We start from the raw sequence: 11,716 nt of genomic DNA on the forward strand, positions 1-11,716 counted from the left end.
GTGTGTGTGTGTGTGTGTGTGTGTGTGTGTGTGTGTGTGTGTGTGTGTGTGTGTGTGTGTAACAATTATTAAATTTATTTTAAATTGTTAATTAAGTAATTATCTTTTACAAATTTTATGTAAGTTTTTAATATAAAATATTCTTTGATAACGTCATGCATGAAAATATTCATAAATTTATGTAAAAAGGTAAAAAATTAATTTTTTAATATACGTTAGTTTTTTATATAAAGGTTTTTGCTATATTTTCATAAAAACATTCTTCATCTTCTTAAGAGTGAGCGTGACGAAACACACTGGTCTACTATGCTAGAGATCCCGAGTTAAATTCCCGGTAGAACCAAAATATAATAAATATTGACAAAAGGGGACCCATCCCCAATAACCTTGACATATGTTATCAATGTCATGACACATGCCTCCTCTCGGAAGGAACTCAATAAACGAGAATGGATCAAAATGGATTGAAATTTTTTTGTCCGAATGCGTATTTTAAATAGCGAATACTTTTCTTTTTAATTGAATTCAATTGGATTCAGTTAGATTCAGTTGGATGCAATTGGAATTAAAAAACTACATTTCCTATTCAAAATTTTGAATTGAACAGTATTCACAATAATTGTGTTTTTGCACAGAAAAAGTTAATACTATTTTTAGATTGAAAGGCATAGAGATATGCTCCATGCAATTCCTATAAATGAATAAAAATGCATTCAGAATTGAAAAGCATTCATTTTAACATTCGTGAATCAATATTTCTGAAAATCTGAATCCACTTCAATTCATTTCAATCCATTCTCGTTTGCTAGGGAGCGACATATTCCATCAAAAGTATCTTTGCCAAACAAATAGAAGCAAAAAATGAACAAAACCAAGCTATAAATAGAAGCAATAACTTAATGGAAGTTTGATATCATGGATTCTATGGAAACATTAGAATCTATAATATCAAACTTCCATTAAGTTATTTTTTTTTCTTTTTATTTATAGCTTCTTTCTATTTATAGCTTGATTCTGTTCACTTTTCAGAAGTGAAAGATGCTTTTTATTTCTTTCATATTATTTTGTGTTTCTGTCTCGCGTACTAACTTATATTTAATTTTTTTTTATATATTATTCGCACGAATATTTGTATTTGATTTACAGACCCCTTTATATACCACATTTATTGACCAGACAATCTCTTGTAAGGGCAAAATAACTGACTAATTATAATCTTAACGATATCTTATGACCTAAGTCTTTTGTTTTTAATAACGAACGATAATTGTCTTGTGACTCATGTCTTAAAGGTGTTTAGAAATTAGTGATAAGTTTTTCGCACATGTGATAGAATGGACTAAACTAAGAAGAAGTCTTCTACTATAATTTTATAATTGTCACTATGGTTAACGAGTTATTAATTTAAGAAAATAGCCAAATTTGCCCAGCCCACCGTCAAATGCAAGCGCGCAACAGGATAGTACCCGCCTTGCCGCAATGCATTGCAAAAACGTGCCTTACGTGCCGGCGGACGCGCGCCTCGCCGCGCGGGGCGAGTATTATCCTGTCAGGCGATATACGAGGTATCACACCTCGTATATACATTATTAAGATTTAGATGATTATTCACAAGTTTGTGCGTTACTATAAAGACAAAAAGACTCATAATTTTGAGATTAGAAGTCAACCAATTTGCTAAAGCTGATGGAAACAATATGTTGCAGTTTATTGAGTGCAAGCATGGCGTAGCAAACAGCGCATTGGTCTGCTATACTAGAGATCCCGGGTTCAATTCTCGATAGACAATTTTCGCTCGTAGGAAGTCCCTTCTTGGAAGGCAATGGCAAATCGAGTAGTATACTTGCTTTGGAAACCTCTCTACCAATTCGTTCGGAATCAATTGTAGATCCCATATAACTGTATACCACCAGCGTGTGTACCACAATCAGACATATGAGAGAAGTACCATGTTAGGCCACGAATCAATAGGACTAAGAAGATATTACAGTTATCGTTTAAATAAAAATCATGTACTTCTACATTCTAAATCATCACAAATTGTTCAGTCGCTGAGTTTTTTAACTTCAACTTCAATACAATCGTCTACAGAAACATAAGTACACCAATAATATTCTCATGTCCCACTATCCCCACACAATCTCAATCATACGCATGAGACTAACTGGATGCGCTTATACATATATGTTCGACTATATATTATCAAATCATCGCTTCGCGAATACAGTTCTTTAAAAGAAATCGCAAAGAAAAGTCAAATAAAGTGCTGATTTTTGCAAAAATCGGTCTTGTTGTTTATTCACTTGTAATCGTTGATTTTTCTCCTGAGTCATTCGATCCATTACAGCTGCTGAGTATTTTCTTAATCGACTAGTCACGTGTTTTCCGCTGTTGCTCTGCCTTTTACTGCCTCAATTACTTCGTCAGAGCGTGCACGACATCATTGCAGTACTTGTGATAATTCTGATGAGACTATTACGTAACCTCATACAATCACTTCTTTTACATGCCTATTTTATGCGTAAGTCTTCTTCCCGAAGCTCACATTCCGGACAAAACGGACTGTTGTGTGACCAGTCAATTAATTAAGGACTTCAACGATATGCTTTTGCCCTCTCCGCCCAAGCAAAGAGATCCACGCTAGGTATTGCCTCAAAGTCTGTGCAGCGTCTCAATTCGTTTCTGAAGTATTACAGAAGCGATATTGAATTAAGCGTGTAATAAATATTGAATATTTCATTAGTTAAGCTGTGCCATAAAATTTCGAACTTACCCTGCCTGCGGTTTGAGGAATACATTGAACTGCATATGCGTAATGTTATTGCCATTATCGCAGAATATCCGTGCTAAGGTGACGTTGCGTAGTTGAGCCAATTGCTCTAGAACAAAAAAAAGATAATCAACCGAGCTTGAAAAATTTTTCTATAAATTGGTAAAAAAATTCTCATATAATATTTTTTTAAAAATGATTGTATTTTATTTTACATTTTATTTTACATTTACAGATTTCTAAAGTAATAAATTTTAAAAGAATATACTTTTAAATTTTTTAGATTTTATGAATTCTTTTTTAGAAATTATAAAATAAAACATTTTTTTAATCTTAAATTATTCGCACATATAATATAAAAAAATTTTAGAAAAACGTTGACTCTTTTTCAGCACTTTTAAAAAATATTTTAATTCGTATAGAGAATCTGAGAAATTTTCTAAAATGTTATAAAAATAAAAATATAAAACTTCTGAAAAATTATATAAGAATTTTTCAGGATAAATTTTGATCGAGTAAAATTTTTACCAGAGCAAGACGTACGATTTGAAACATTAAACAAATGTAAATAATATTAGGCGTACCAGACGTGAAGGGATGCGGTTGCGTCGCTGAGTCGTAAAAGAACCTATCAGTACGTCGGGATCTAGAGAATTGCTCGTAAATAAGACAGCGGAAGGTCGGGCCGATCATACCATCGTCTGCTGGTCTTTCTGCCATACCACCCACGATAAGATCGACGTCATTGGGATGGGAATAGATTGTGCGAAGTTTCCTCATCATCTAGTAACCGAATAGTAATAATCACATATTGATAACCATAAGAATATCAAAAGAAGCGGTTTGTTTCAATCTTACCTCCATAGGAATGTAGTCTAGGAAATCATCAAAAGTCCTAGCAGCAGGAAGTCCACAGTATCTACGATAATAATTGTAACTAGGGAGACCATGATCACGGCCACGTGCAATGTCCAAACTAACGGCGTCCAAACCTAAATTATTTACATCGCTGGCATACAATTTGCTTGTCATCTGTAATGCAAGGACAACAATATTATAAAAATTTCTTCCTAATCAAACAAGTGTTTTTATATACTCTAAGAAAAAGACAGTACAAATACTAGTTGACAACTACACAAATTTTATATGTAGACTTGATATGCAGGGTATTCAGTTTATTGACAATGCGCTGGCTAGCCAGCATCGAACTTCAAAGCAAAATATTTATGATCACAAAGCAATATTCTATATTTGATGAGATATGGAGGATATCATATGTATTATGAGCTGTTGAAACCAAACGAAACAACCACCGCCTAATATTATTGATAACAATATTTGAATGATAATTTGATGCAAAAACAACGACGATCAATTATTTCAAATCGCCGAAAAATGATTCTTCTCCATGATAACACTCGAATGCTCTATGTTGCTACAGCCATGAAACAAACATTCATGGAGCTCAAATGAGAAGTGATTCTCTCGCACCTAGCGTATTCTCCAGACCTGGCACCAAGAGCTTATCTGTTCTGATCGATGCAACACGCTCTGGAAGATACATACTTCCGTAATTACGGTAAAGTCGAAAATTGGATTGCCAAATGGATTGGCTCAAAAGATTAGAGAGCCTCAAAGGGAGAGAATGGCAAATTGCATCATGTGAATGCCCTCGTTCAATCAAGATGGGGATCATGTGACTAGTTTTCTCCAATCTCTTCCATGCCTATGGAGTTTTGATGCCATGTTCAATCAGAGAAGACATCACATGATGCAGTTTGTCACTCTCTCTCCTTGATTGAAATTCTCTACAAAAGACAGACCATTCTTTCATCATGGAATTCAACTTCCGCCAGAAAAGTCATATCTTCGGAGGGTAAATATTTTGATTGAGATTTCACACATTTTGTTATTGAAATAAATGTTCAAAAAACACAAAAAAAAACAGCGATTTTCAATACAACTCCCTGATGTATAAAAATGAAACAGCATTATATAAAATTATAATTATATGTAATTATGTATTTTTTGTATAAGGTTATATAAATAAATAAAACAATTTTTTACTGGGAAAATGTATTATTTTTGTTTATTTCATTACCAGAAAGAAACCTGAGAGAAAATGAAAGCTTTTTTCCCGTAACGCAAAATGCCTTCGTGCACTATTATCTTCTGCAGAAATAGATGTAAACACAACAATATCCATTTTTTTATGATACTCCTGATAACGCTGAAATTGTTGAAATTTCTATTAATTTTATTTAAATTTGTTATTTCATTTATTTCCATCAGAAGCATCGTAAAAAAATGAATATCGTTGTGTAGTTTACATCCACCACTTCTGTAGAGAGCAGTAATGCGTGAATAGAATTTTATCGTTACAGGAAATTACCGGAAAAAGGTCCTCATGTCGTCTCTCAAGTTTCTTTCTGCAATTACGCGCGTACATTAATTCTACATATAAAACTTGTAGAATTAATGCTACCAATATGTTTCCCTCTAATTGTAAGTGTACGAGAGAAAAAGTATTTAATGCCATACTTACATCTGAAATGAGATTAATGTCCATCTTCTGACTAGTTTGAGTAGCAAGACCACGGAGCAATCCATCAAATACTTCCTCCGTTTCGATTATGCGCGGATTAAAGAAATGCTCCGCTAGCTGTAATGTTTTATTCTGTTGGCGAAAATTATCCGGCATACTAAAACAAAAAATTACGCATATTTCGCTATATTTGCGCTTTATAAATAATTTGTAAATAAATAGAATAATTTTTCGGCATAGCGCTCACCTTAGTTTTTCCTGCATCAGCGAATTCAGGAAACGTAACGCTGCAGTGGCAGCTTCGTTGCTGACCGCCGGTTCATCATCAGAATTATAGTTATGACTGTAACTATTTCCTATGAGACCGATAGCTCGAGTGTACCTTCTGCCCAGAAGAATGGGCAACCACTCTTTGTATGTAATATGCTGAATTTCAGCGATTACAATGCGCCTGGTCTCTTGGAACAAAATCTCGTCCGACCATTCCGGATTCAATCTGGCAAGTTTGTCAGCGACACGATTATGCTCACGATGCCAAACCGTATGAATTGCAGCTAACTGAGGATGAACGTTCACACGATCATCACCTGGTCGACACATAATTGTTAAAATGTAAAACTTTTTGTGACAAATATGTTATATAAATGCTTAATTATACGGAAAAAATGACTTTGCTGAAGTATCTAAAAATTTAGCTAGATAGAGATTTGAAAGTAATTTTGTTATATACATATATAAGATAAAATTCACCGGAATTATAGCAGTTCTCTCCGCATTGCGATGTGAGTTCGGTTTCTCCTCTTGGCAAGTATGTGTGATTATTTCGCATGTCAATGCGAAGATGTCCGTCTTCGAAAGTGCGAAGTTCGCGAGATTTCTTCGGAGTAGAACCGTAAATCGTAGAACCGTCCAGAAAATGGCTTGCTTGATTCATCTACAAATATATGCGAATTCATATAATTCTATATAAATCTAAAGTCATGAATTATAACCAAGCAGTAAATGATTGTTCTAAAAATTTTGAATTGTTACTAAGAAGTCCTAAATTTTTCAAATTAATTTTCTTATACATTTTCTTAAAGGAAAGGAAAATCTTTAATTCCAACAATCTGATTTAATATAAAACAATTACCTACCTGTTCTACAGGTCCAAAAGTGCACTCCGATCGTAAGACTGGTAACGACCGAACGTAATTCATGCATCGAACGTAATGGTCGCCGTAAACGGGATCGTGATCTGGTACGCTGATCGGGGCACAATCTGGATGAACGTGACGCGGTGATAAAGAATCTCCATCCGATTGACAGCAAGAGATTGGTTTTCTCGTTGAAACTACAATGTATTAAGACATAATTTTTTTAAATACAAAAATATAATAAAAATATAATAAAAATAAAATAACAGCATTTCCTATGTTCTTAAAGAAATGATAAAAACAATACTGTACAAAAAAATGCATAATTCGTAATGTGTCAAATTTACGACGAAGATTATTATTATTATTATATATAAGATAATTATTATTTATATATATATATATATCGTACTCACAATCAGTCATGTGCAGACAGGGTGGACTAAACTGATTGTGAGTATGAATCTTCATGCAATTACTTCACGCATTTACAAATTCATCTTATATTAGGAAATCCATAAGAAATCATTAATTTAAACATAGAAATATAACCATAGAACCATTAAACATAGAAATATAATACTTACATAAACCAGATTATGTCATTTTCTGATAAAAATCAATAAATTTTATCGTAAATTTCTTGCAATACATATTTAAAATTGCGGATGTAAACAGATAACATTTTTATCTGGGAATCCAACTATATATCATGAAATAGAAATGCTTATATAATCGGATTTAATATTTACTTGCATGAACTTAAAGCTGGCTTAAAGCCAGTTAAACTAATTTGTCCATATCTATCCTGATGTGAGCGTATGTACTTTTTATTTAAATATAACTGGAATTTTTAGCAAGGCTTTTATGCTGTTTCATAGAAGAATAAAAGAATAGAATTTGAATTTATTTTTTTCAGAATAGAGGCAATGCTATCCAATTATGTAATTGTATCAGCAGCGCGTTAAGATATATTTGAGCAACGAGTAAATCACCTATCTAACATGCGGAATTTTTCGATCATTGTTTTGTAATTACTGACACCACTGAGGATGACTTGAACTAGTGCGCGATTAGACGAATGAACGATTATCATACACAAATTCGTCACTTATGATTACTCTGATTTTAGCGAGCTCAGACGCGCGCAAGCTCTCAAAATGATACACTTGGCAGAATAGTACGAGAGGCAATCATAATGCTTATAGCATAAATATTCTGTTTTATAAATAGCGAGTACAGTATCGAAATGTACAGTATATATAATTATATTTGCAAATTTGACACATTGAATTGTAATTAATTTTGAAGAAAAAATTGTATTTTACTTCAGTTACCGCTCTTTACGATTCTCTTTTTGTACAAATGTTTTTATATTTTTTAAATTACTTATTTGCGTCAACGAGAATTATTTTCACAACTGCTATAACAACGTGTCTTTATTTCATGTATTATCCATTGATATATTATCTATTTATCCAATTTTCAATTGGAAGAAACATTATTTATTATTCTTTCAGTCTCCGGCAAAGTTTAGAACTGCAAATATGATGTAACAATTTTTTATGAGTTTACGCTAAATTTATTCATTCAGCTACTTACTCATCTTACGAACTGGTGTATGAGCCATGTCATGAGCGATGAATTGGCTCCATTCCATCACAGCCAGTGTCCTGCTAGCATCCGATTGATTATTCGCGATAGATAAAGTGGCGCTTACAAGCCTTGGACTTGGTAGTGGTTTCTTAGAGTGTCCGACACGTCTCGGTTCTTGGATGCCTGCTTCCCAAACCAAACATTAGATCTTTGTCACGTAAATAATTAAAAGTCGTAAAATCGGAGTAGATCGGTGCTCTATTTTGATACGCGACGTAACGCTTTACTCTTGCAAACCATTGAATCACGCAAGCAAAATTATAAAACGATATGATTTCGCGACGTTGATTCGTAAATCGATTCGTAAATTGACAATCAGACGAACGAACGATCATCATACATAAGCTCGTCACTTATGATTACTCCGATTTTAGCGAGCTCAGACGCGTGCGCGCTCTCAAAATGATATGCTTGGCAGTGCAGCACGAGAGGAAACCATAATGATTATAGCATAAATATTTTGTTCTAACTATAAATAGGCGAATGCAACCGCCGACTGTGCTAATCTTATGATAATCCTAACTGTACCTACAACTGTACCTGCCTTCTCCGCGCGATAAAATACAGGGAACGATCAGAGGAGTATAATTGCGTCGCAAACGTATTCGAAACGAGAATCGTAAATAGGAATTATTATCACTAGAGGGTCTACATCCTACATTAGCGGAGACAATTTCGCTCCTGGCGCCTGATCGGTCCCTGAAGGATCCTAAATCTCGTGCTGCAATGCGAGGCTGCTAGCAAGTATTGCCTCGATTATATCGACTTCGACGTTCTGATGCGTTATCGAACGACGAGCCGTCTGTTGTGTCTCTCTGTTAAAGCATGACAAAGACGCGATTGTGTAACTGCAATCTCGAAATAATGGCTTGCAGGTCTAATCGACGCCCTGTCATCGAAATTACGGCCGCTCGAATCGAAAACGCTCGCAGAAACGTCCTTGTGAACTTATCTATATACATGATCGAGGAAGGCATTCGAACGAATGAACCAAGCTAGGAAGAGATATCGATTGTAACTTTAAATGTGTCGAAAATGCACTATAGCAGAAATTCGTCGATAATTTCTAAATCTAATAATTGATTTATTACAAACAAGAAATTTGCGCACTGAGAAAAAATATAATGTGATAACAACAGCACGAAATATTACAGCAATATTTTAATAGTACGCAATATTACAAAAATTGCTGCAATATTGAAATTTTAATATTTTATTGGAAATATTGCAAAAATATATTGTGAAATAACAAATGTAATGTTAATATTTTGTAGGAAATATTGCAATACATTGTTGCAATATTATAATTCAACACATAAGTATGCAGTTCCGCCATGAGATGAACATGCTTCTAACAAGAAAATTACATAACAAGAAAACATCCAGGAGGTCTATAAGAAGGCATAAAACGAGTTCGCAAAACGAAAATTGGTAACTTTCTTGGAAATTCTCAGCTCTTTCAAATATTTCTAGGCCCCCAAATGTTTTTTTATCATAACTTTATATCATGTATATTATTTTAAAATGTCATACTAAGCAATAATATTTTAGCAATTAATAAAACTGGATTAATTATTAAAATGTTGCATAATATTGCAAATATATCTGTAATATTTTTCTAAATATTGCAAAATATTATAGCAATATTCAATTTTTGCGGACTAGGAATATCATTAAAATATTGCAATCTCTCAAAGTAATATTGTTGCAATATTGCTATAATATTTTGCTGTAAGGGCAGTATTACACAAATTTTATAAATAGAATTATATAGTTGAATAAATTATTCTCAAGTACACAGTAATCTCACATTTGCAGTAATTATAAAATAACTTGGTGAATTTTTTTGCTCGTTTATACGCATTTAAATAGGGTATAAAAAAACCGACTGAATTTTGAGCAAACAAAGATATTTGCATTAAAATTATTTTATTAATTAATTCAATCAAAAATGGTTTGACTTACTTAGTTTTCATCAGTTTAACATATTAAATAATACTCCAAACTCCAAACTGACGCAACATAATTCTAAGAAAAAAAAAAAAAGAAAATCTAATGATAATTCTGTCATACATTTTCACGCAATACATTTAATACGTTTATCAATTACAAACACTGATCTAAAGGTCGTACCAAATCGCACCGACAATGCCAACATATTTCAATATTAATTTATATTAATAAATTAAATAATAAAAATTTCGTATGACTTCCTCAAGATTTCTTAATGTTTTCTTCAATCTTCTTACTTTCAATAGTTCAAATTTAAAATTCTTAATAATTTTTTTCTTTAAACATTCTTTGAAGAATCACCCGTCAGAGGCGAATTTTATCCGAGATATTTAAAATGTCCGTTGCTTCCTAAAAAGTTCATGAAATTGTTACTATTACAATAATCAAATAGCAAATTTTTTTGTCATAATTTATAGAAGAAAGCGTGAAAATAAATCTGTAACGTGTAATTTCTAATATGTAAATAACGATCTGTTATCTACAGATCGACTGCTTTAGCCACGATCTCTAGATTAGCATTTGTAATTAATAAACAATATCAGTTATGTATATTAAGGTAATTGGGCTAAAAGTATATGATAGAATTATTATTAAGTCTTCCTTTTTTAGAATTATATAAGTTCGGAATTTAGTTTAAAATTAAATTAATCCGGTTAAAAAGAACTGAAGACGGAGTAAAGTTAAAACGTTTTTAATTGAATTATATAATGTAATTTTATAATGAACATCCATCAAAATTCAATTCAACAGTTCAAAATTCAACAGTTTTTGTACCCTATTAAAATATAAAATATAAAATATAAAATAGCTTGTTCAATATTAATTCTACATGTAAAACTTGTATAATTATTGATTTCATAGTTGCTATCATTGTGTTTTTCTCTTCGAGTGTGCTGTATGCATGTGAGAAAAAAAAGCATGCCATTTGATCAAATTTAAACTAGAAATACTTATATTTTTGCTTGGAATTATACGTAACAATGCGTTGCATTTGTTACATATTGAATGGTATAATTAGAATTATTAAATACAAGTGGATCGCACACTCCCAAGCCGAATCCTCTCATTCGTGTACCTTCGCGTGAGCCACGTATTGTCGCAAATTGAACAGAAAAAACTCGAACTAGTGTTACATAATAAATATGATACATTATTAGGTATATCCGAATTAGTTTACATACACATTCTACTGCTGGATAGAATCTCTCGACCGGGGCACCCTATTGTAGGCAGTATTATTCACTGCTACACTCAGGCATTTTATGCTCTATGTGCCTTATCGCACAACAACTGTAATGCAAATCACAGAATATAATTTGTTAAGCCAATCGACGAACGTTTATCCATTAGCGCCAAGGATCAATGTAAGCGTGTTTATGTTTCTATATGTATGTACGTTATGTATACATATTATATGCATTCATGTAGTTGTATATACTGCATGCGCGCTCACACACATATAAAGAACACTCTAAAAGATATAAGTATTGATTAGGGATGTATTAAAATCATTTTTACAAATGTGTTAATAATTATACTTTAAACAAACTACACACACACACACACACACACACACACACACACACACACACACAC

General features: G+C 32.7%; 1 protein-coding gene across 1 annotated transcript in view; it reads right to left on the reverse strand.

The window, feature by feature from the left end:
* Positions 1-2,594: 2,594 nt before the first annotated feature.
* Positions 2,595-11,716, reverse strand: part of LOC105617925 (peroxidase-like) — a 22,458-nt gene continuing 13,336 nt past the window's right edge. The window contains exons 5-13 of the mRNA XM_012199459.1: positions 8,054-8,230; positions 6,452-6,648; positions 6,066-6,249; positions 5,563-5,902; positions 5,316-5,472; positions 3,629-3,802; positions 3,355-3,553; positions 2,774-2,879; positions 2,595-2,682 (exon numbers count right to left, since the gene is read on the reverse strand). Coding sequence (XP_012054849.1) covers positions 2,595-2,682; positions 2,774-2,879; positions 3,355-3,553; positions 3,629-3,802; positions 5,316-5,472; positions 5,563-5,902; positions 6,066-6,249; positions 6,452-6,648; positions 8,054-8,230 — 1,622 coding nt within the window. The remainder of the gene's footprint in view (positions 2,683-2,773; positions 2,880-3,354; positions 3,554-3,628; positions 3,803-5,315; positions 5,473-5,562; positions 5,903-6,065; positions 6,250-6,451; positions 6,649-8,053; positions 8,231-11,716) is intronic.

Source organism: Atta cephalotes (assembly GCF_000143395.1).
Source record: "Atta cephalotes unplaced genomic scaffold scaffold00015, whole genome shotgun sequence".
In the NCBI taxonomy this organism is placed as follows: domain Eukaryota; kingdom Metazoa; phylum Arthropoda; class Insecta; order Hymenoptera; family Formicidae; genus Atta; species Atta cephalotes.